The 26631-nt window shown below is 41.9% G+C and overlaps 1 protein-coding gene across 2 annotated transcripts in view; it reads left to right on the top strand.

Annotated features, from left to right (window-relative positions):
- Pou6f2 (POU class 6 homeobox 2) overlaps positions 1-26631 on the top strand; it is a 450333-nt gene that overhangs the window by 364658 nt on the left and 59044 nt on the right. For both annotated transcript variants that reach the window (XR_015640979.1, NM_001101002.2), the window contains 1 exon segment: positions 16594-16800. Coding sequence is in view for 1 of the 2 variants with exons in the window: in NM_001101002.2 (NP_001094472.2) it covers positions 16594-16800 (207 nt within the window). In the remaining variant the exon portion in view is untranslated.

Consider the following 26631-nt stretch of genomic DNA (forward strand, 5'->3'; position numbering starts at 1 on the left):
CTTTCCCATCCTTCCTCCCTCTGCTTCTATGAGGATGCTCTCCTGCCCACCCACTCCCACCTCAACACCCTGGCATTCACTAGGGAATTGAGGTTCGAACTTTCTTAACCCTTAATTCCCCAACTAACAGTTAATAAAATCTATGTGTGTGCTTTAGCAGAAGGTTGCTGCCTGCAGTTCTCACAACTATCCATGGTTTTTTTTTTTGTTTGTTTGTTTGTTTGTTTGTTTTTTGCTTTTTTTTTAAGTGCCTTTTGAAAGCAGGACTCCTTCATGTGAGGAGATGTCGCCCTTACCACCACAGTTTTGCTGTGACTTCCAGTTTGTTGTCTTATCCCCTTTGTAAGAACAAAGGGTCTCAAACTGTTTCAAGGATTTCCAGGGACTCATAACATGTAAATCACTGGCAAACCAATGTCTGCCTACCTCAAAGCAAACTTTCTTTGGACTTTACAACCTGCAAAGACAGATCAGAGGTGGAACCAGAAAGCCAGCCGATGGAGCACAGCCGATACTGAATCCTTACCATCCAGAACTCAGATGAAAGTTGTGTTTCTTAACCCTGGTGTGCAGTGACTCAGTGGATGCTGGGTTCTGAGGGAGGGGTGGTTACAGGTGGTTCTATTGCGGACTCTGGACTCAGCTGTGGTAAGAATGGTTTCAGCTCTAGCCACCCAATGCTACTCCAACACCAGCCTCCCTTTTTCCACCCTCTTCCCCCTCCATATCTGATATCAAATACTTATCAGCACAGAGGCCCATCGAATTAAAGAATTTTAAAAAGTCCCCTCTGGTGTCTTTCTTTTTAGTCTCCACCCCTAGCAGAGCAAACACTACTTAATAAGGGAGGTTAGCAATAATATACAGTAAAAACTACCTTTGTAGAATTTACCCCGAAGACCTAGCAAGAGAGTATCAGGTCTTTGCTACCTAAAGCAGGATGTTGAGCTCTCTGTTTCTTTCTTAGCTCTGGCCACTGCCAACTATGGTTGTACTGTACTTCATAAACTTTTGTTTTCATGGGAACAGGGAATTGGTCTCCCCTGTAGATTACTGAATAAAACTCGTACATTCTTTTGAGGCCAGTTAATTCCTGTAGCTACCCAATTAGCATCTATAATTCTAAACAGCTAATCAGCTAGAGGATGCTATTTACAGCACCAAGGAGCTGATCAGGGCTGCCCTGCTTAACATTAAAAAGAAATGAATGAAAATAAAGGTGTTTCCTGCTCAGCAGACACCCGTGTCAGTTTATTTACCCTGGCGGGAAAATGCTGTTTGTCCCTAAGGATTAATCACGTGGCTCATTTGAGGACACAGAGCTCTTTAAAGCATCTTGGACTGCTGGATTTTAGCCACATGCTCCTTTAGGTCAAGTGATATCAGAGAGAGAGAGAGAGAGAGAGAGAGAGAGAGAGAGAGAGAATGTCTACCCTACTGAGTTCCGATCTGGGGCCATTAGTAATGCACTGTGAGATGTCATGGAAGGCTTTGATAGTCTCATCTGTACAGATGTGCACAGTCTCTAAGAGTTCAGGAAAATACAACTTCCCAGGTCAACATCTTAGATAAGTAGCAGGGCTGAGATCTGAACCCAGTGCCCACTGTTGCGCTCCTGTACCACCCTGAGTTTCTCTGGCTGGAAGGCCTGGGTGCTCTCCCAGATGCTATGTGAACAACTTAAAACCACAGAACCTTAATGTCTACATTAAAAAGGGGGTGTGTTTCTTTCCCTACAGTCCATTGAAAGAAATTATTGCTCTGAAGGATCGCTACACCCCTTTTACTTCTAAATATCTATTGGGGGTTTCTTCCCTACTTCCCCCCACAAGCAAACAACATGGAAACACTACAATTTATTACTAAGCTATAAGCACTATGCTGGGCAGGTTCTGAGCCATTCTAATCCTTCCACCTGTTAAAACCCACGCAAATGCCCATCATTTGCCAATCTGATGTCTCCCGGGCTGTTTCTGTCCCATCAGTCTGTACTTAGGATGAACTCTTGGCCATGTACTCCTGGCCCATCTACCATTAGATGTAATGGAAACCTTCTTCTCATTCTCTCTACTCTCTTCTCCCCTGTGGTCTCTCTTAAAACCCTCCTCAATTCTAAGTTCCACCTTTCTATCTTCTCTGCCCACTCATAAGCCCCAGCCATATTGATCAACCAGGAATTAATGGAGAAGAACCAATTACAGCAAATTGGTTACACAACACATAGGACAAACCCTAACAAAAGTCTCCCAGAGTACTCCTGAAGGTGTATCTATACACACACCTGAAACCTGAAGATAAATATATTTTACCAAATAGACGCTAGGTATTCTAATTCATATGCGTACCAGTTTTATTATTGCTCATCAAAGGAACAGAAGAGGTGTTTTCAGGGAAGTCTCTAGAGCAATGTGACAGATTTAAAGTCTATTTCAGATCTACACCAACAATGCCAGAGGAAAGCGGACTCAAAGTGTCAGGACCTAGGAGACCTCCCAGCAAGGCCTTCTAACCATGGACAAAGAAAAGCAGGTGTGCACCACACATAGATGACCACCCAACAACACAGATGCTTTTCATGTTAGCTTCCCCGAGCTCAGTAGGACACCGTACGGCAGCTAGTACTCCAAAACACAAAATAAGGATAGAATTGGTTAAGCTCAAAGCTTGTTAAGATACCTCATGTTTCCAGATCTTCCCTCCAGAAACCCATTCCTCCAATGAAGTAAGACTTTTGAAGAAAAACAGAAATATGTACCACCGTATTCTTGTGTCTAAGAAACCATTGATTTAAATTGCACCTAAAGTCAGGCGATACATTTTTGAGAGGGTATAGTAGTAAAATATCACATTAGACAAATATATCAATTGTTAGAGATACACTGATTTTTCAAAATATTTTTAGTACTAAGCTTTATAACTAAAATTTGGTAGCATAAGGAATATTACAATTGAGAAACTGTGTTATTTATTTGATGGACAGTCTACTTAGCCTAGTGTTGGGAAACTATATACTGGAATGGATATTAGCTGCCTTCCTAATATTTGGATTTTAGCAAAAATGAGGGATGAGAACTGAAGTTATTTATTCATTGTTTTATTATAAAATCAAAAATAAGCTTGATTTGAATTGGGGTTGGGAGAGAGAAAGAAGTGAACGCTGAGTCAGCTTTACTAGAACACCATTAACCCCATCTTCAGACTATCATTATGACTGGAACATTACAAGATAGGACAGGACATTAAACTCACATATGAGATATAGCCACCATTGAAGTAAATATTCTTCAAACCAAACATGCACCCTACATTTTTGTTGGCCCATGAGCTGGCTAGTACTCATAAAGACGTCAGAAGTCATCAACTGGCAAGGCCAATAAGAGAGAAATGAGTAGGTAAGAGGCAGAGAAGAATGGAGATGTCACAACTCAGACCAAGTCCAAACCAAGCCTCTATGCAACACCATCAGATTCAAAGCATTAGCTTCCAATTTCTCTTGGTTTCCTCACCTAACTTTTGTCGTCTTGAATAACAGTAAAAGTTGACCCTTACAAGCTGGATCATTAAGAATACTGCATGAGGCACAGTCAGTACTCACAAGTGCAGCTTTACACCTAGGCAAGTGGCATTAAGTAATGCACAGATGCACAAGAAGAGAACATGGCATCCTACCTGGATGAGATGCCTGCCAATAGTGACAATAACCCAGACCCTCTCTGAAGTGACATGGCTACCAATGCCTGGAATCTCTAGGAAGGGACTCCAGGGCTAAAAGCTCAGGTTCTCAAGTCAGACAGGCAGAGACCTCAGCTCTGGCTCTATTCCAACAAACCCCAGAGGCCAGGCAAGGTTCATTTCCCTCAGCTAGATTTCTCTTCTCTGAAATAAAATGTTCCCTAAAGGTTAAGAGGGTCACTATTAGCAACAAAGATAAAATTAGCATGTGGTGGCCACTTACAGAGCACTAAGTGCCAACAGGTACTTAGCAGCCCTCAGCATGTCCTAATCATGTCATCTTTCCCACAACTGCATTGCCATTGTACAGGTGGATGGAGAGCTCCCAAGGTCACCCTGTGAGAATGAAGGGACCAAGCTCAGTTTTGTCTCACGATGCTCCTTGTCACATGCTCTATCAGCAATTGGAAGCTTCTTGCTTTCCTTTTAGTGCATCTCAAGAGCCAAGACCACTACCTGGCACACAGCGAACATAGAGAGTAATAGCGTCCGTGGCCTGGATCATATTTCATGTATGCTAATATACTCTTCAGTAAGCATTTTGCGTCGATTCAGTATTTCATTTCATGCTCACTATGCTCTTGACTTATACCAGTTCACAGCTGATGGATAGACTGGAAGCTTAGGAAAGTTACTCAGCTTTCCAGAGCCACACAGTGAATAAGAAAGCCTAGACAGAAACCCAAATCTGGCTGCTTCAAAGCTCAGATTTTCTTGAGCAAAGCTGCTGTCAGCATAAGCTTTCTACATACCTAATACTGTGCCTTACTATAGGAAGGATCCCATAATATCGTGTATGTATACTTAATCCCCTTCAGTCAGCTGATCTCAAGCAAGGCCCACTGAAACTATTAATGTTTTATATGAAAATGTTTTTAAACACCAGCCAGTATTCCCATGTCAATTAAAAATGACTGTTTTCAGTTACTTACCTTCCGTTAGCTTCTTTTAAAATTGTACGGCTAGTATTGTGTGTGAACACAATACAGGTGGTTAAACACTTAGGCCTCATAGAGTGAGCTATTTGAGTCTCAAGCATGTCCTGAACACTTTTCCTTTGGCCACACCTGCCATGAAGCCATGTCCTTCCAACATGCAGAAAAAGCCAGCGTGGCAATACAGAATCTACTACTCACATGATGAGCGTGATGGGAAATCCTATTTTCTCAAGATTAACAGCAGCTCCAGGCTAGGAGATGTCTGGCCTGCCCCCTAATACCATATGGTTTTTTTCCTAACAAGATGTACTCAATTTAAACAAAAGGCAGGGCCAGAGGGGCTTATCAGCCACTAGGTGGCTTTAAGCACTCTTGTTTTTCTCTGGTCCCCTCCTCCTTCGTTGTATCTTTAAGCCATTTTAGGCAGCCTTCTCACATAACAGAAATGAGGAGACCTAAAGGATGCCCTGCACAGACTCTGCCTTTCAATGTACAAGGAACTTGAGAAACTACAAGTTAAAATGGAAGACTCTGAATGGTGAGAATCTTTTCAATATTTAGCTATAAAGTAACTCTTTAGTCTTTAATATGAAGGATGGCATCTTCGAGAAAATGGGATGCTCATATCTATAACACGGTGTAAAATTTACTTAAATAAACACAAAATGGAACACTGGGACCCGGACTCCGAAAACTCACCCTGACTTTGGAGATGAGATGCCAAGGCATCGCTTTGTAAACTTAGCACCTGTTCCCACAATGAAGAACCTAGATGATTTATGAAGGACGACAGGACTTAAATGTGTATGGCTTTGAGGGACATTTAAAATAGAGATACGACAACTCTGAAATGTCACAGAGCACAGCTCACCCTCCTTGACTTTTGTCAACAACTGTCTGATCAGTGGGGATTTGGTTGAAGACTGGCCACCTATGAAAATGAGTTTTTGGAATTTTATGAGAGGAACTCATCAGCATAATTCTAACGAGTCTCAGTCTTTGTTGTGAGAAATGAGAAATTCTGCGGTCTTACCCTCAAGAACATTAAGGAAACATTACTAACAGGAAATTGAAAAAGTAATATGTGGTAGAATGATGAGGACAACTTGTTTCTGATTGAGCAGATAGATACGCATCACATGCAGGTATCAAAATGCATTTAATTTTGCCACATCAATGGACATTTTCTTCACAAAAAATACATGAATCATCCTAGACGCATGGACCTGGGTTGTGATAGACGGGTCTTTAACTGAGCATCCCTCTCCACCTTTGCTTTCCCTTGGAGGCTTGTTTTGTTGTTAACCTCATTTAAATTCAGCTTTGCAGCCTGATGCATTCACTGGGTATAAACACAGAACCAGGAGGTACTAAATATGCATAGACCTTTCTTGAGCAATTGCCAAACATTCTCTGTACCTCTTCCCATTGAATGTGGGCCTATTTCAATGAAGGGTAAACTACAAATATTGGAGATCATTGATCCCTGTTGTATTTTCCGTTGGTTGGTTGGTTGGTTGGTTGGTTGGTTGGTTGGTTCATTGGCTGTGAGGGTGTTTTTGTGTTTGTTTTTTACTGTTTTTTTTTGTTTTAATTTTTTGTTTTTGTTTGTTTGCTGCTATGGTTATATCTTTCTCCTTTTTGGATGAAATGTAAAATAGTTCTTAGACGGAAGGCTTTGTTGGAGGATGTTTCCTGGCTATGAATCAAGGTGTTCTTCCAAGCAATAAATAGCTTAAGTCTGATTTAGTCACTTAACCTGGCAGCAGCAAATAGAAACCGAAATTCTTTCCCTAATTCTAAGTTTTTGCTGTTGGTGGTGGGTTTTTTGCAGGCTAGTATTAAAATTTAAAGTCTTAGGGAAAGCCAGTTACCTGGCTGACAAAAAGTGGTCCTGCAAAGTGATGGCTTCACTGTAGCAGTGATGCTCTTTGAAAGGGAAACAGAAAATATGTTTGACCAGAACTGGAAAAAATGAAAAACATCCATAGTTTAATTTGTAGACTGGCTAAAAGCAGAATCCGTGAAGAAAAAAATGTTTCTGATTATCATTAAGAATTTGTCAACATCTGGTCACAAACAGTTCAACTCATTCACCAGAATACGTGTAAAGAAAATGTTACCACTTAAGACTATCTGACATGAAAATGTTAGCCCAACTCTGTACATAGTTCTGTATTCTCCAACCTAACCATTATCAAATAAATAATCAAAGTAACATAGTGTAGGGAGGTAGAAATTAAATCCAAAGCCACACAGCTCAAAGGAATCCTCTTGCTTTGGGGGGGGTATCACCTTTGCCCCTTGTAATACGTAACTATGAACTAAAGTGCACTTTAAAAACCCAATTAGGATTCTAGAGATAAGAGTCCCTTTATAAGTTCTATTGGTGAGGAGTCCACCATCTTAACCTCTCTCCTGCCTGAAGACCTCACCTCCAAATACCACCACATTGAATAAGCTGCACTGTGACCTGTCAGGCAGATGCTTTGTAGAAATGCCTCACTGAACTTTGATAACAGAGGTGGTGATGTCTTGCAAAATTGTCCCCTCATCTCCTGACTTCACTGTCTTACTTTCTAGATGAGTAAAACTTCTAGAATCCAGCAGCATGGGGAAAACCATGAACTCCTTAAAGTACAAATTTTGCCAATGTGCTGTTCAGTGCAGGGCAGGTATTCATCAGATACAATTCAAAAACAGTGGGCATCAATATTTTGTTCAGAAAAGCTTATTTCTTGGGCACTGGCTTCTAGCCACCATTCATGCTAAGAATAGAGCACAAAGGCTTACAATGATTCCTTGTTTCTGACTCGAATATAATGACGTCATTGATTTAAGTTTAACTTCATCATTAGATTAGATAGATTTTTTTCTATCAGTTTTTCTTACTCCTTGATTGTAGAATCCAAATAAAAGATAGTAAGTCTCATAATCACAGACGTGTGTGTGTGTGTGTGTGTGTGTGTGTGTGTGTGTGTGTGTAGACACAAATTTTATGGTGCATCTTAATTTCTTTAATTAAAAAAATTCCCACCTGCTGAGGGTGAAATTGTGTGTGCGCGCACACACACACACACACACACACACACACACACACAGCTTATGCTACAACGGGGCTCTAGCACAAAGTTTGAAATGGCCCTGACTATGCAATTAAGTCTAGAGAAGTGCACATCCTGCCTCCCTCCAGTAGTGGACGGGCATCTCCTGACAGTGACATGGAATATGCACACTCTATCCCCTCCCTCCACCTGCCTTACTCCTCTTTTCCTGTCTCCTCTCATTTCAAAATCTGTAGGAGCTAGAGTGTCTAAATTTAAAAGGTGAAAGTTCACTCAAATGCTTTAACCTTGGGGTAAGGAGAAAACTCGAGGCCATTCTGGGCTTGAGAAGAACACACAGAACTTCAGAGTTCTCTATGTCTAATCTCATGGTGGAGTTCTTGTTCGGAAGCTGTCTAAGAACTTTGCAGAAGCCTTCTCCGTGTATTCAGCATGGAGTCAGGTCTTTCCTATGAAACACATCTTTGTCATACCTACGCGGAAACCCCCAGCTCAGAATTCTACGACAGGAAATGTTTTGGTATACTTTGTGCTCTGCTATTATTTTCCATTTTTAATAGTGAACTATTTTAACGGTGATTTATGGTATTGAAAAAGATTCGAAGGCTACATGTGGTGGCATACATCTGTAATCACAACACTCAAGAACAGAGGCAGAAAGATTGAAATTTCACAGTCGATCTAGGATATGTATATATTGTCTCAAAATAAAAACGTCAAAAGTGGTTTGCAGCCTCGTGAAAATGCATGGGACCTGCACACAAGAACATAAGCAAAAGTGATTTCTGAATGAACACTGCAAGCAACACAAAGCCATGCTGAGTGCCTTACACATTATTTTATGACATTATGCAGTGATTATTCCCACTTTACAGAGGAGTAGACTGAGACTGTGAGAGGCCAAGTCGCTTACTAGCTCTCCTAGCCAGTGAGGAATTTGTTTCCTTTATGTATGTCTTAAACTCACTAAGAGACTCACTTTTCATGTCTCTAAGACATTTAGGAAAGATGATTGTCTTCACTGTTTTGCTGTATCAACAGCATTTGCTTTTATGCACACCATTCTTAACATAATGTTACAGAAAATGCTAGTTTCCAGATCCTGATACCCCCAGTGCTGTGCTATGATTTTGTCTGTGAGTTTCTGGGTTCCTAAACTTATGGCCAAACCTTTTAATATGCAATGGGGTTTTAATTTTGATAGCTAAAGAGACCAAGTGGGAGAGTATTATTATGGGAATGTAACTACAACATCCACACTAGAAGTATTAGAGTGAACACATTCAAGTAGAATCTCTCGCAGCTTCTCACTAGAGTGTGTGTCTTTCAAGTCGGTTTAATATACTTGTTCTGAGATCCTGGCCGATGGCAGTACCACCTCTGGCCATACTGCCATGACAGACATTTTGAATCAGTCACAGACTTCTTGACCACAGGAACTTCTAGTACTCCAGGAGGCCAGTGTACAAATGGTCCTGTTCACTGTTCACGGTGTCTCTATTCACTGTTCACGGTGTCTGCCATTGACTTTTCCCTTCCCTTTCTTTGCTGTGTGATTTTCCCTCTCGGTGTCTACATCTCTCTTTTTCACCATGTTGAACATGACCAAATTGGAGTGAGGGAACCTCCTGGATTGTCGTATCCTGAAAATAAATTTTGGTTGCAAAATAGTGGTATTTCCTTTTCCCTTTAGAATAAATATCCCAATCAGCCAAGAAGGTTAGCTTTAAACCTAGAATAAAAGTGAGTTTAGAACAAATACATCATATAGAAAAAGAAAACACACTGCTTTAGCTAGGAAAGAAAGAATGGGGGAGCAGCCAGCTGCTCCCTTCAGTGGTCACTCCTCACAAGCATCTTAGTTCCTTGTCCAAGTGTGAAGAAATTGATGCCACTATTCCCAAAAGCTACTTGGCCAAACACTGCTGAGGTGACACAAGTATTTGGAAAGGAGGTGTCTCTGCTAATGTACTGTCAGACCTGAGGAAGTCACTGAGAACAACATTGACAGGCTTCCCTTTCTTTTTTTAAGCTGTGGCAACAAAATTACTTGTCAAGATGACATCTGCCATCACTTTCCTTTGGCAGAGTTTAACTGCATATCAGAGACTATAACAACATGTGGCCCATCAGATGACTTGTCTGGGTGCCTGGGCCTCTGTGACACCAGCCAAAGACTGCAGCCCATGTCATCTGTGTGTTAACAGTGAATGTATTCATTTGCTCACTTTCCTCACTTTCAGACCTAACACATCCCTGTAAATACCTGTTAGACTGATGTGCAGGAGGGTGTTGAAATGATAGACCGAAAAGCTAAGTCTTTAACTGCCAGATTTGCCATTGCGAAATAATCTTCACGACAGCATTGTTTGTTTCTGAATGAATGGTAGTCTCAGTTGGATGTAAACCACTATATTTACTACAGAAATAGGGATCCTCTAAACTATGTATGCCAATGAACACTGTTCATACGAGTGGGTTTTTTTTTATTAACTTGAGTATTTCTTATATACATTTCGAGTGTTATTCCCTTTCCCGGTTTCCGGGCAAACATCCCCCTAGCCCCTCCCCCTCCCCTTCTTTACGGGTGTTCCCCTCCCCATCCTCCCCCACTTGCCACCCTCCCCCCAACAATCTAGTTCACTGGGGGTTCAGTCTTAGCAGGACCCAGGGCTTCCCCTTCCACTGGTGCTCTTACTAGGATATTAATTGCTACCTATGAGGTCAGAGTCCAGGGTCAGTCCATGTATAGTCTTTAGGTAGTGGCTTAGTCCCTGGAAGCTCTGGTTGCTTGGCATTGTTGTACATATGGGGTCTCAAGCCCCTTCAAGCTCTTCCAGTTCTTTCTCTACTTCCTTCAACGGGGGTCCTATTCTCAGTTCAGTGGTTTGCTGCTGGCATTCGCCTCTGTATTTGCTGTATTCTGGCTGTGTCTCTCAGGAGTGATCTACATCCGGCTCCTGTCTGCCTGCACTTCTTTGCTTCATCCATCTTGTCTAATTGGATGGCCGTATATGTATGGGCCACATGTGGGGCAGGCTCTGAATGGGTGTTCCTTCTGTGTCTGTTTTAATCTTTGCCTCTCTCTTCCCTGCCACGGGTATTCTTGTTCCCCTTTTAAAGAAGGAGTGAAGCATTCACATTTTGATCATCCGTCTTGAGTTTCATTTGTTCTAGGCATCTAGGGTAATTGAAGCATTTGGGCTAATAGCCACTTATCAATGAGTGCATACCATGTGTGTTTTTCTGTGATTGGGTTACCTCACTCAGGATGATATTTTCCAGTTCCAACCATTTGCCTACGAATTTCATAAAGCCATTGCTTTTGATAGCTGAGTAATATTCCATTGTGTAGATGTACAACATTTTCTGTATCCATTCCTCTGTTGAAGGGCATCTGGGTTCTTTCTGGCTATTATAAATAAGGCTGCGATGAACATAGTGGAGCACGTGTCTTTTTTATATGTTGGGGCATCTTTTGGGTATATGCCCAAGAGAGGTATAGCTGGATCCTCAGGCAGTTCAATGTCCAATTTTCTGAGGAACCTCCAGACTGATTTCCAGAATGGTTGTACCAGTCTGCAATCCCACCAACAATGGAGGAGTGTTCCTCTTTCTCCGCATCCTCGCCAGCATCTCCTGTCACCTGAGTTTTTGATCTTAGCCATTCTCACTGGTGTGAGGTGAAATCTCAGGGTTGTTTTGATTTGCATTTCCCTTATGACTAAAGATGTTGAACATTTCTTTAGGTGTTTCTCAGCCATTCAGCATTCCTCAGCTGTGAGTTCTTTGTTTGGCTCTGAACCCCATTTTTAATAGGGTTATTTGTCTCCCTGTGGTCTAACTTCTTGAGTTCTTTGTATATTTTGGATATAAGGCCTCTATCTGTTGTAGGATTGGTAAAGATCTTTTCCCAATCTGTTGGTTGCCATTTTGTCCTAACCACAGTGTCCTTTGCCTTACAGAAGCTTTGCAGTTTTATGAGATCCCATTTGTCGATTCTTGATCTTAGAGCATAAGCCATTGGTGTTTTGTTTAGGAAATTTTTTCCAGTGCCCATGTGTTCCAGATGCTTCCCTAGTTTTTCTTCTATTAGTTTGAGTGTATCTGGTTTGATGTGGAGGTCCTTGATCCACTTGGACTTAAGCTTTGTACAGGGTGATAAGCATGGATCGATCTGCATTCTTCTACATGTTGACCTCCAGTTGAACCAGCACCATTTGCTGAAAATGCTATCTTTTTTTCCATTTGATGGTTTTGGCTCCTTTGTCAAAAATCAAGTGCCCATAGGTGTATGGGTTCATTTCTGGGTCTTCAATTCTGTTCCATTAGTCTATCTGTCTGTCTCTGTACCAATACCATGCAGTTTTTATCACTATTGCTCTGTAATACTGCTTGAGTTCAGGAATAGTGATTCCACCTGAAGTCCTTTTATTGTTGAGGATAGTTTTAGCTATCCTGGGTTTTTTGTTATTCCAGATGAATTTGCAAATTGCTCTTACATATGAACTTTATTCTCCAATTGTAGTTAAGGCTCTTAACTCATTCCAAGGAATGTGTCAGGAAGACATAACAGCAACAAAGAAGTAAGTCCCCTGCTAGAGAAACAGGAACTCTTTCAAGTCACAAATTATCATTATAATGCCAGTATGGGCCTCAGCCTGGCTAAAGCATTCATCAGAGATGAGGCATTACAGGTGGAGAGTCAGGGCAACGACACAGACGATCATTGCAAACGATGTATGCCTGTGCTATTTGCTGTGCGATTGATGGGGCAATAACTTCACTCAAAATTTCTAATGTCGCAAGCTAGACATGAAGTAGGCTGCGCTTTGTGCTTTGAAGTGGAAGCCAATGAATCAAGCGTCCTCTGTGCTAAGGACTTATTGAAGCATTTTACTTCATACTTGGGTGACTTCAGTAGCATTCTAGCAACTGATCTGGTCTGTAGCCTTTCACCACTTGAGAGTATTTGGCCCTAATTGTCATATTCACGCCTGAAATGGCTCAATATCAGCCCTCCTCCCCACGAAACCTGTTCACCATCAAGCATGATGACACACACAATACTCAGGAGGTTAAGACAGGATGATCAGGTTTGGGGTAAGCATCAACATTTAGTTAAATAACAAGTACAAGGCCAGCCTGTGCAACTGAGACCCTGTCTCAGAACTGCCCCATCTCCCCCAAAATTAACATAAGTCTTCAGCTGAATCTTAGCTTCCAAGGCTAATAGGTCTCAACCTTCTCTCGCCTCCAAACTGATCAACTCACCTTTCCCATGCCTTACCTATACACTAGCTTCTAGTAGGTTTTTCCCTACTAGAACTTCGCAGTCCTGCATCTTCTGTAGTCTTCCTGAACCAACCCCACCTTTGTCTAAAATAATTCATTCATTCCCAATGTTCTTGAACACATGCCGCATAGATATAGACATTTTCCATCATGAAGCCCTTGCTTATTCATTTAGTACTCATTTCTTCCTTTGACCAATGGAATCCTTGCCTTTGATAACACATTAACCCCACCCTGCCCCACCTGCATCTATTCAGCAACCTCTGTGGCCCACAACCCAGTGCTAATAGAAGGCTGCTCTGCCAGAGTCCTTTATAATATGTGTTACTTTCAAGTATTGGATGGGGTAAGTGGGAGTTATGTCCTGATTGCCATGTTTATGTAGCAAAATAACCCTTCCATCAGGACTTCTGAGCACATTCTTAGTTTTTGTAATCTATGTATTCAAATTCCCTTAGAAGCAAATTTTAAAAATATATTTTCTGTCTTCATCTCTAAACTAAAGATTCTCTATAGTCTTTCCAGACTCGGTTTTAATTTCCTTCTTGAGTTGAAATCCTCCTACCATCAAATTAAATTCACAAGGCCCTTAATTTGAAATACAATTTTCTTCAGTAACTGGACAGCTATTAAGAGCATGGAAAGTCTCAGACGTGTGGGCCTCTGCTCCTATTACCACCGTATGCTATTCTGTGAACAACATACTTGAAGGTGTTCTGATTACATGTATGAAAGTGCTAGGGGAAATCAAAGTCATAATAATTCAATAGATAATTTTTAGATAATCTAGTGTGTGATCATCTCTACCAGTCAACAAATTTGAGCAAATTTTTTTTAAAAAGCAGGGTATTTTGATATCTTGGAGTCTATTACAAAGTTCCCAACATGTACCAACAAGTGTTTGGCATGTGGATATGATGATACTCATGCCTCTGAAAGGAAGACAATAACAACCAAGAAATACATAACTTCACCAAAGACTTCCTGACTTTACACGCATCCCTCACCTCACAACCAAGCTCTATTAAACATCTCCTTCCGCTGGGCCATTTCGGATTCCTCTGGCTCTGACACTACTGTTGTCTTATCTGTACTCAGACCTAGGTAAAAAGAAAGGAGAGGTGGGGAAGACACAGTGACAAGCATTTTAGATGCAGCTCAGTGTTGGAGAGTGAGGCTGCTCCTAGGCGAGAGGCTGGTGAGCCAATTGCATTTGCCTTTCCATTTCTTCCTTCACCCAGAAAGTGCATCTCATTACCACAGAGTCAGCACATACTCATGTCAATCATCTCCGGGCTAGATGCCTCTCTTTTCATCACTGTGTGTTCTATAGCTGTCATGTCCCATGCCTTACTCTGAGGCATTCTCTCAGGCTACGTACTCCCACAAGCTCCTAAATGCACTGACATTCTGCCAAAAATAGAATCCATAGCCCTTCACTTAAATGCATCCAACTTCTGCAGCCAATCAGATGGAGTAGGGAGGCAAAGACCTAAGACACTTGAGGCAGCCAGAGTGGGAAGGTCTATTGCCAAGTTTTCACTGTGCAGACCATCTATATCCAGTATAGTCAAGGACAGGAGGCTAATCCCATGTCTCTCTTACAATGCCTGTGCGGGTCACAGGAACTGGCTTTTAGGCTAATGTAGGACCACTTGTCAATAAAGTACTTATGCATTATGATCTATTGATGTAGACTCCTCCTGACCTTGCTTACACTGATGGGACATGTTCATTGCTGTCCCTGTGAGACAGACACTACATGCTTGTTCAGGATACCCACATGCCTGACAGTTCCTTAAGGGGTGGCTGACCACTTCCACAATAATTGCCTGACCTTCATCAGCATCCACTGTCAAATGTGACTGATACCTGATAGTTGTACAGCTTCTCCATTTTTGCTACCCCTAGGACTGCTGTGTTGGAAGTAGTGACAGATCGGGAAGGGGGCTATTCAATGCCATCTTCCCAAGAACTATAGTCTGGTGGTTCTCCTATTGTCCTACTTGCATCTGGAATTCTGAACCCCAGAATCCTAAAGCTATTCACACACAAAAAAATCATTTATGTTCAAAGCCCTGTGTGAGTACTTTGCAGTGGAATCCCTATCATTTGTGAACAAGTCCACAGAGAGCTTATCATCCAGTAGAAAATATAAAGCATTGCCCAAGAGCTGGAGTCCAATATCCAGTGTCATCCAGGTAGTGGGACTCAGGAGTCAAATGAAAAAGCAAGCATTCAAGGACACCAGTTCCAGCTTTGTCACAACTCCTCTCTCAAAGATTACTTCAGAGTTCTTCTTCACCCTCATGTCTAATTTGTGGGGGAGAGACATGACTAATTCCAAGTTCAGTTCAGAGAGGTCTTGTAAGAAGACAGAATGAAAAAAGAATGTCACATGACAGTGAAGTCATGGACCAGGTCACCTTGGCTCAAAACTGGGGAACAGCCATTGGTGGCAACTTGGCAATGCAAGGCTTAGTATACTAAACAGAAGCAATCCCAAACCCATTCCTCATGACACCCCTTGAGGTTTCATGTTTAGAAACAGCTCACAGTTGGAAGTTTTGCAAATTACACTTGTCCCTAGAAATGTACAGTCTCCATTTTCAGATTCTGTACATACTCTGGACATGGCGTCTTCTTTCACAGTAAGCATATCTTACCACTTGCCCCATACCATCATCCTGCATAAAATTTTCACTGATGACAGAAGTCATTGGAAGCAATGGCCCTCTCCTGCCCCTTTGATTGAGCCTTGAGCCCCTAATACTTAAGGCTCACACCCTACATACACACAGATGGTGAAACCCCTGACAACTAGGTTCTGGTTTAACACACTTCATTTAAGCTGTACGTCTCATCTTTCTGATTTCAATGGTCAATAGTCGCATCACCTCTAAAGAATTTAACCATTTATTTACTAACCTTTGAGAGGCACACTTTGTCAAACGTGGCTATTTGGTGACCTGGCTAGGAATGATATCCTAACTTCCTGTCTCCAGAGTCTAGTCTCTCAACCACATACATGGCAGGATACTTGTTTGAGGCTAGTAGTCCTACAGAGTACAGAGGTCAAGATGCTGACATAGATCTTGGGGTTGAGTAGGATAGCAGGACAGGGCAGAGAAAAGGGATGGAGGACATGAGAGACAGACTGTGGAAGAGAAGTCCCCTGGATTCAGGGCATCTAGAGCCTCGGTGTGAGGAAGATTCAGTGTCCCAAGTCCACAAATGCCTTAAGTATAAGAAATCTATTTCTCCTGTTTCTGAGAGAAAGCCTTGGCAGAAACTGCATGTTTATCTCTTTATCAATAGCTGGTTTTATTAAATTTTTGCTGGTTTTATTTTTAAGTAAGGTAATTTTCCCTTCCCTTGGGGAAGCAGTGCTTTCTCTCCTGTAAATGCTCATGCCCTAATATTTGCTCCATGCTGGCCTGCTTGTAGATAGTGAATGAGCTTCTCATAACATTCTTCACAACAAAGGCACAATGCAGTCTTTGTCCTGTGCAATCAGACCCTGAATTCAGCTGGCTCCTCACATTCTGGCCTATCTCTTGCAGATTATTGGGACCATTCCACTGATGCCTAACCCAGGGCCATCGAGTCAAGCAGCAAGTGGCACTCAGGGCCTTCAAGTACAGCCTATCACACCCCAGCTCCTAACCAATGCCCAGGGCCAAATCATTGCCACGGTCATCGGAAACCAGATCTTGCCTGTGATCAATACCCAGGGTATTACCCTGTCCCCCATCAAGCCAGGCCAGCAGGTAAGGGTCCCACACCAAGGTGCCCAATATATGTCTTCTCTCCTCCTTTCTCTTCTTTGCTGTCAATATAAAAGTAAATTTTGCATCACAAAAAGATTTATTATTTTCACTAAACTTACTGTAGCAATACTTACAAGATAACACATAGATTTATTTCGCATTCTTAGCAAATATAAGTAATAACATGAATGGCCCCCTAATCTAAAACCAGGAACACATTAAATTATAACAGACGCTGTGACCAAATGTCACTTAAAATGTATTCTTCTTAATCTATACCCAATATGCTTAATTTTGTTTTGTTTTGTTTTGTTTTCCGGAGCTGAGGACCAAACCCAGGGCCTTGGGCTTGCTAGGCAAGTGCTCTACCACTGATCTAAATCCCCAACCCCAATTTTCTGTTTTTTTAATAGGGCCAAAAAGAAGCCAAGATTATTTATGCTTTAACTATAAATGAAAAATGTTTTTAAACACAAAACTGAAGCTACTACAACAGCTGTCTATAAATGAAAAAGTGAAAGATAGGCAGCTTATCTACTCCGTAATTTTACTAAAACTCTGGTGACAGCTTACTTTGTCATTCAAATACCAACTGAACTTTTTCCTGTGTCTTTACACTAGAAGTTGATCATGTAGCATTAAAGAAGAAAGATGTGGTCCTTGGTGTTTATGGAGATTTGATTGGTTTATTCCTTCAATTAGCATTTTTGATAGTCTATAGCAAGACTCATCTAAATGCTAGCTAAGAAATAGAGATATACATTTTAACCCAGGGGTCTATGGTGTTATACGGGGACACCAACACATATATGCAGAGCCCTTTCTCCAATAAAGCAGAGAAGGCTCTGAAACAAAGCAGGGAAGAGTGGGATGAGTAGCAGCTGAGCAGGAAAATGAATTAACAACATCAAGGAGTAAAAACAGTAGCACAAAGATAGGACAAAGGTGAAGAAAATGACATGTTGAGGGACCAGGGAGCAGTTCCTATGGCAAAAGCATAGAACAAGCTGGGGGTAGTTATGAATGGGGTGTCGACTCAAACTGGAAAGGCTGAGTTCTATCTCTGTGTGACCTTAAAGATGTCACATGCCAACTTCCTGCTCAGGTTTTCACATTTGCAAAAATAAAATGGGATGGGAATACTAGTGTCCACCTCAAAGAAAGTGTGTGAAGGGCAGAGTGGTCAGACCTGTGTCTGGGATACAGCAGGTTATAATTCAGTCATAATACCATTGCCACCTCAGCTGCTGATGGCAGTGAAGATGCCACCCTGGGAACCATAGGAGGTGGGTGTTACACAAGAAGAGGTTATGTGCTCAGTTTTCTTCTAAGAAAGTAAGTCTGAGAGTGACATGAAAGTTGAACTGAAATTATGACATTTCCATTGTAAGCAAACTATTTAGGGGACAATAGTGAAAGCCAAGCAAAGATTACTGAGCACACCTACTGAACAGCAGTTGACAATAGGAGTCTAGAGGTGTTTTTGCTAGAGCTGAAAAATAAAAAAGACAACTAGAGATAGCCTGAAGACAGGGAAAAGAAGGAAGATCCAGGATCTGTCTGGTAAGTGCCAGCTCTTATAAAGAACAGGAGAAGAGGGGGAAAGAAGAAGTGATGGCTAAGTAGGGGAGGAACCTGGTAAAGCTACCTAGCACAGGAGTGATGATCAAACGGTAGGATCCATCTGGCAGGTGTCTAGTGCTGCAGAGAAGACATCAGGAAGAGCGTGTTTTGAAGTGTGAGTCAGTTCTGTTTAAAGCACTTTGAAAGAGAGTGAACTGTTAACCAGATTAGTCAGCAAGTCAAAGCAGAACAGGGCTAAGACCCAGTTTTAAGGTTGAGTATACAGTGATTAAAGGAAGATGGCAGAAAGGAATGTAAAGGCTAGCCGCCCAATGTGCAGCTGAGGATGAAGCTTTATATGTTGTTGGGAGACTGTAGTACATCAAGCATTTGACAAACAATGCAAAGAGATGAGAATAAGGCACAAATATTGCCATTTGCTACAGCAACACAGAAAAGTCCCTCCAGAGACAGCAGCACCACCAATGCCTTCCACCTCAGCAGCATCAGAGGCTAAACACAGAAGCCTGTAGCTAGTATAGCTAGCTAGTTTGTGGGCTCTTTTTACCCACTCTTAATCCCTCTGCCAATGTCTACTTCTAGAACTATACAGAGGAAGAAAGATAGAGGAGAGAGAGAGAGGCAGAGAGGTAAGAGAGGGGGGACCCTTGAATCTAATTTTGTTCCTTTTGTCTCTTCTTCAACCATGGCTACTAACAAACCACAACCAAGCTCAACAAATGACAAACAGCTACCAACCCAGCCCCTCGGGGCCCTAGCATTATATACCCACTGAAAAGTTCCCAGAATTCCAAATACCACAGTCACAGAAACTATCTGCAGCTAGCAATCCACGCCTCTGCTAGAGCATGAGGCGAATCGCAGTCAGCTGCTATGGACCGTCAGAAGCAGCCCCTAGATCCTCACACATGGGATTAAAATGAAAGCACATTCCTCTATTTGTGTTTTTAAAAAATATTCCAGAATTGTCACTACAGAAATCCACTTGCTTGCTCAATTAATACTAAAAAGGTTTACTGTAAACTTTTTTTGGCTATCAACCATATGTCAGACAACGTACCTGGAAGTGAGTAGTCGAGACAGGAACCATGAACCCTTCTTTCATGGAGTTTACAAACCTAGCACAGAAGATCCACAGTCTTCAAAGACTTGTTCAGATATGAAACTTCACTCCATGGCAGATGTCATGAGAAAAACAAAACTGGGAGGAATATGACACCAGTGAGCAAGAAGTGCCCGGAAACACACATCATGGACACCAGGGCCTGTGTCTCTGCACTTGAAGTTTAATCTAGGCCAGTGGAGCCATTGTTCCAAGCTAGAACCCACACTTAAGTTAAAGACTTCCATGCCCATAGTCACCTTTTGTTATTTATAAGGGGCCATTTGATTGATTGATTGTCTACCTTCAAAAGAGGCAAACTTCTCTATCTTTCTCACTATGTAGCCCTGGCTATCATGGAACTTGATGTGTAAACTAGACCTCCTTGAACATATGCAGATACAGCTTCCTCTGCTGGGATCAAGATGTGCACCCCCATACCCAGCCCCTTTGCCTTCTTCAACCCTACTTCTGTTTGTTTGAGCCTACTCATAATTATGTCTAGGGAGAAAAAATGAGGCCTACCTACCTTCTCTGAAAACAAATAAATAAAATAAAAAGCTATGTCAGCAAAGCCACTTCATTAATCGTCAGGAAAGTGAATTGGTTAGCAGTCATTAGCACTTGTTATAAAGTGGCTCTCACTCACCTTGGATTTCAAAGGTGGATAGAGGTAAAGGGTCTGATCAAGGAATGCAGCTACTTTTCAACTCCGCCCACACCAGTTGTCAGCAATATTTCCATAGTCTCTCCCAAACATCCAGAAACACTTCCAGAGCTTCCCTACCCTATATTTGTCTCCCCTGAAATGAAACTTCACTACTACTGAGGAAACAGGTGGCGCTCCACTGTGATGACCTGGCAAATCCATGTCAGTCACAACTAGCATCCCAAATGGAGGAATGATGCCCTTTGCAGGAATATGTGAACGCAACCTTTACATAATGTGTATGCATAGTGAGAATTCAAAAGTGTGACTGAAAAGAATGTGGGGAAGGTCACCCCACCCCTAAGTCATAGCAGGCATCAAGCCTCTTACCCCGCTCCAGGAAAAGCTGAAGGAACCAAGGCGAACTAGATCCCAAATGTCAGGGGAGTGGTAGAGATAGAGGACTTTGTCTCGGCATTGGCTGTAATGGAAACACTTTGGAGCATGAAGTTAGACACAGGATTGGGCACATCATCAATAGACATGCAGGCTTGGGTACTAAGGGCGATAGCTACAATTGTTTTTTTGTTTTTTTGTTTTATTATTAACTTGAGTATTTCTTATTTACATTTCAAGTGTTATTCCCTTTCCCGGTTTCCAGGCAAACATCCCCCTAGCCCCTCCCCCTCCCCTTCTTTATGTGTTCCCCTCCCCATCCTCCCCCCATTGCCGCCATCCCCCCAACAATCTAGTTCACTGGGGGTTCAGTCTTAGCAGGACCCAGGGCTTCCCCTTCCACTGGTGCTCTTACTAGGATATTCATTGCTTCCTATGAGGTCAGAGTCCAGGGTCAGTCCATGTATAGTCTTTAGGTAGTGGCTTAGTCCCTGGAAGCTCTGGTTGCTTGGCATTGTTGTACATATGGGGTCTCAAGCCCCTTCAAGCTCTTCCAGTTCTTTCTCTGATTCCTTCAACGGGGGTCCTATTCTCAGTTCAGTGGTTTGCTGCTGGCATTCGCCTCTGTATTTGCTGTATTCTGGCTGTGTCTCTCAGGAGATAGCTACAATTGTTAAGCATCAAACACTCCCAATCAAACAAAAAAGGCCCTAATACCAAAGGTATGGCAACAGTGCTCTTTGATTTTTCTTTAAATATTGCCCTTTGCATTGAAGAACTATAATATGCACAAGTACTAAAACTAAAGGGTTTCTATCATCCAGTAAGAAGCTTCTCAATTTATTCTTTTGAGTGATTTATGGCAAATACTGGATCTCAAAAGAGCATGATTCTGACAGTAAAATATGTCATAGATTGCAGGGGGACAGTCCTTAACCCCTACACAAAAGGAAATCCATGTTAAGAAAGTATAAAGCTTTCAGATCAGATGACCGGGAGTGAGTCACTTGAATTTTTAAATAGCATTAACCACATGCTAAGCTTTCCATCAGCCTAACCCTGACTCAAAGGACCTGAATAAAATCTAAAATGGAGTCTCTAGGGAAGAGCCTACCAAGTTACCGTCTGAAACACACAGTACTTTTTAAAGTATAGCAGTCTCCATGGTCCTAAATAAAGCAGCACAGAACCTACCAGACCAGAGAAGCTTGATGTGTGGGCAAAGAACATAAAGAGCAAATGGGAGGGAGCCAGATGAAATGCTTTACATATAGAAACTAAAGGATTTACTGGCGCTTAAAAGTGGCCTTTTGTTTCCTGCCCCAGATTTTTTGGCTGCCCCCAACTTTGAAGACTCATTTGGGTCAGAGAATAGCTCTCAATCACAGGTTTGTCCTGTGACTGAATTCATGATTCCTTCTTAAGCCATCGTTTTCTCTCTGTGTTTTTTCTTCTTTTGACTAAACCCTAGAAAATGTTAAAGGGAATTTTTGTCTCACAAGGAAAGTTTGAAAAGCAAATGTTTCAACCTATACAGTCGAACACCGACTTTTAAAGATTATTATGATACCGAGAGATTGCCTTCCAAGTAAAGATTTGGGGGTTTTCTTCGGAACTTTCAATGCTACCGGAAAGCTGATGCAGCTTAGGCAACTCAGTTCACTTAAAATGTCAGGCAAGTGTCCTTTCTCTTGTTTTCAAATAAATACAAAAATACTCTTGTTTATCAGAAATACATTTTTCTGCTTTTCAGTTATTGTGTTTTTATTAACTCACGCAATTACTTGTGTCTTCTGTTTTGATGAACACACTTGCCACAGAATTGTCTGTTAGCATGGCTGGCTGTGAAACCCTCAACATCACATTCATCTGAAGCTCATTCTTGACTGACAAGACTTGTTCTGACATTTTATCCACCTTTGTAGTATTTTGGGACAGCCAACCTAAGCCTTGCTGCTCTTGTGTTTACTCTTGTTGGAAGTAGTGTGAGCACTACCGTAAAGTCTCAACCCAAGACGCAGGGCAGAACCTTGTGAGCATTGTAGTCAAAGTCTGCCCGTGTTCTAGCCAGTTACCAGCAAATAACAGCCTTTCTTCAGGAAGAGTCCTTCCTTGGCTTGTCCATTTTTTATCATGTCTGCGATCTCAGAGTTGATGGTCTTCACTGAAAGACTATGAAAATCTGCAGCTTGGTGGCTATTCCAAGGCAGATAGCAGATTAGAAAGTGCTCATCAGTTTGACAGTGTTTTCCATACAGCATGCACCCTGAAATACATTGCCCAAGTTCCCTGAACAATGGCATTTTGGGGGATCTGGACCATCAGCCCTTCTCTGTGATTTATCCCTCTGTCGATCCCTCACCTCAGCTTCCTTTCCTCAAACTATTTATCATCACCAGTCGACACCTGAAAGACAGGAATCAGCTCAACATAAACATAAATCCAGCCCCAACCTAGGAAAGATCAGTGTGTTCACAGCTGCTGAATTCTATTTCACTATCTAAGGCACTAGGCTCTCCAGAGCCATCCTTGAAGACACCCAGCCCAAGCACTCTGTGGCTTTCCAATGTATTCTAGCATTTGTCAGGATGTTCCAAATTAGCATCTCGCAGAGAGCCTGAGAAGACTTCAGCCCAGTGCTGCCTTCTCTACATCAACTCCTCCTCCCCATGATCTCTCACCTAAGTATCTCAGCTGCACAGAACTTCTATTGTTTCCACTCTGCACTTAAAATCTTAATGCACATTTTCCTGTGTGTCCCAGCTGAGCTCAGGCTGCAGCCCTCAGTTGTTTGTGATGCTCTCCTGCCTGCCCTTGGAAGGCTCCACTAAAATCCTCTTGTTCTAACTCCTCACTCACTCACATCCTCACAATGCCTGCCACAAGCAAGATGCTTCCCTCCCCACCTCTCTCTTACCCATCAGAGATTCCACCTTGATTTGCCACTCTTGTACATGAGGGCAGGTCACACATCCTTCTTTGGCCTTTACAGATCTGGAGATTGCTCTTCCCACATGAACTTCCCTTTATGAATTTTACTGTTTCTGTGCAATCCTTTCCCAACTTGATGAGCACACTCAAATTTCTTTCATTCAAGACACTTGCCACCCATACTTTTTATATTATCATGGAATTAATGAAAGATGTTTTATTCCAGAATCTAAAACACTATTAAAGACCACACAGGCAGGATACAATGAACCAGCCACATGGAAAAATAATTATACACACACACACACACACACACACACACACACACTCACACACACAAATGTCTCTAAGACATTTACCATTTTGGTCTTTCTATGTTGAATATATGAAAGAGCCTGGCAGTGCCAATGAGTGCAAGCAATCCCATGAAGCCAGCCTGTGGGAAGTTGCTTGAAGGGTCAGGTCAGCTTGAGTCCTGTCTTCCTCTTGGCCATCTCATGTGTGAGACAGATGTGCAGCCTCCTGTGGCAGACAAAGACTGTTCATGACTTTCCTCGTGTGCATATTCCCCATGTGCTAAGCCTATCTGCACCTGGCTCACAGCACCAAAAGGACAAGAAGGTGGTTACATGAACTCAGGTACAGGTAAACTTCAGCTCCTTTAAAGAGCTGGAAAGAACCCAGGTGTCCCTCAACAGAGAAATGGATAAAGAAAATATGGTACTTTTACACAATGGAACACTACTTAGTTTTAAAAACAATGACTTCATGAAATTCTTAAGCAAATGAATGGAACTAGAAAATATCATCCTGAGTGAGGTAACCCCAATCACAAAAGAACACACATGGTATGCACTCACTGATAAGTGGATAGTAGCCCAAAAGCTCAAAATACACAAGATACAATTCACAAACTACATGAATCTTAAGAAGGAAGACCAAAGTGTAGATGCTTCAGTCCTTCTAAGAAGGGGGAACAAAAATACTAGCAGGAGGAAATATGGAGACAAAGTGTGGAGCAGAGACCGAAGGAGAGGTCATCCAGAGACTGCCCCACCTGAGGATCCATCCCATATATAGACACCAAACCCAGACAATATTGAAGATGGCAAGAAGTGCATGCTGACAGGAGCCTAATATAGCTGTCTCCTGAGAGACTGTGCCAAAGCCTGACAAATACAGAGGTGGATGCTTGCAGCCAACCATTGAACTGAGAACAGGGTCCCCAATGGAGGAGTTAGAAAGGATTGAAGGAGCTGAAGGAGTTTGCTACTCCTTAAGAACAACAATATCAACCAACCAGACTCCCCAGATCTCCCAGGGACTAAACCACAAGATGGACCTATGGCTCCAGCAGAGGATGGCCTTGTTGGGCATCAATCAGAGGAGAGGCCCTTGGTCCTTTCAAGGATCTATGGCCCAGTGTAGGGGAAAGTCAGGGAGGGGAGGTGGGAGGGAGTGGATGGGTGGGTGGGGGAACACCCTCATATAAACAGGAGGAGGGAGGATGGGATATTGGGTTTCTGCAGGGGAAAGGGGGTAACGTTTGAAATGTAAATTTAAAAATATCCAATCAATCAATCAATAAGTAAATAAATAAATAGAAACTTCATAGAAGTACAGTGAGGAAACAGAGTTTTACTACATAAAAGGCCACTTTCTCTTCCAGAATCTGCTGCCTCATCTGTAAAACACCATCGAGGTGTGTGCTTCGAGTTATTTACAGCCTCCCTTTCCTTTTACTAAACAATTCCAATTCCTGTGGCCAGTTATGCTTTAGGAATTTTGCCAATATTTAGGCAAAGCATGGATTTTTAAATTATCAGTTTCTTAAAATGCAACATAATTAAATCAAATTATATATTTTCCTAATACTGCTTTTTTAAAGTATATTAACTTTTTATATGGAACCACAGAGTTCTTTCACAAAAGTACCTTAAATCTCTGCCACCTTCTTCCTCCTCCTCTTCTTCCCTCCTCCCCTTCCTCCTCCTCTTCTTCTCCCTCCTCCTCCTCCTTCTCTTCTTCTTCTTCTGTAAATATAATTCTAAGCATAGTTTTAAAAATTAATATACCAAAATCGTTAAATCTCAAGCATCCAAGACATAGATATTACCTAGGCTTCTATTGCTCCCAGGGAACTCAGGGCAGAAACTCAAGGCAGAGGCCATGGAGGAATGCTGGTTACTGGTTTACTCCCCATGGCTTTCTCAGCCTGCTTTCCCATAGCACCAACAACCCAGAGGTGGCACCACCCACAGTGGACTAACAATAAAATGTACTAAGCCTTGTCCACAGAGCAATCTGGTGGGAGCGTTTTCTCAATTGAGGTCTGTCCCTCCTTCCCAGCTGACTCTAACATGTGTTGCATTGACATAAACTAGCTGCACAGAGTTAAATGTTAAGGTGCCATCAATGTCCTCCTCTTCTGAGGAAAAAGCTTTGGGAGTAGCTGATTACATACCACACAGCTCCCTCTGAGCTCATAGCTCTTCTAGAATTAACGTTCAAAGGTCCACACTGGCAACTATAATCAGGAAGAATGGTGCCATTACAATCTATTCAACCTTTTACAAATTCAAAGCCTTTAAGAATTCTTATACACTTTTGTTTAAACTGTCTGGTAGAACCCAGGAAAGAAACCAATGCCCTTGACAAATGTTTTCTTTGGAGGAAAAATATTTAAAATTCTTACAAATCTTAGATTACTTTTTCTCTTTAGTTGTACATATGTGGAGCAAATTCTTTCAAAATGTTAGCTTGTTTTTCTCTTAGATTTCCTCTCCTGCATCAAATTACCCACAAACCCCAGCTTGCTTTCCTGATTCCTAAGTGACATTGCAGTGTGGCCATGCTTTCTTTACTATGGCATGTCTACAGAAGAAATGTTTCAGCTGACTATAGTCCTGTCCAGTTCCTGCATGACAGTTTATCACAGTCACAGCCAATGAACTATTAATGGAATGAGAAGCCAGAGAACTTCCTCCTGACCAGTTCCTCAAACCTGTAAACATGTTTGCCCTGCACTAGTCTTTGGAAAGACAGCTCAATAGGTTAGAGGCAAATATTGATGTGAAATATCTATCACAATTTATGAAGTAAATTAAAATGGATTTCATCTTTACTAGGCAGCCCTACAAGATAAAATTGGCTGTATGTAATTGTTGAG

The sequence above is a fragment of the Rattus norvegicus genome, chromosome 17, assembly GCF_021556685.1.
Source record: "Rattus norvegicus strain SHRSP/BbbUtx chromosome 17, alternate assembly SHRSP_T2T, whole genome shotgun sequence".
In the NCBI taxonomy this organism is placed as follows: Eukaryota; Metazoa; Chordata; class Mammalia; order Rodentia; family Muridae; genus Rattus; species Rattus norvegicus.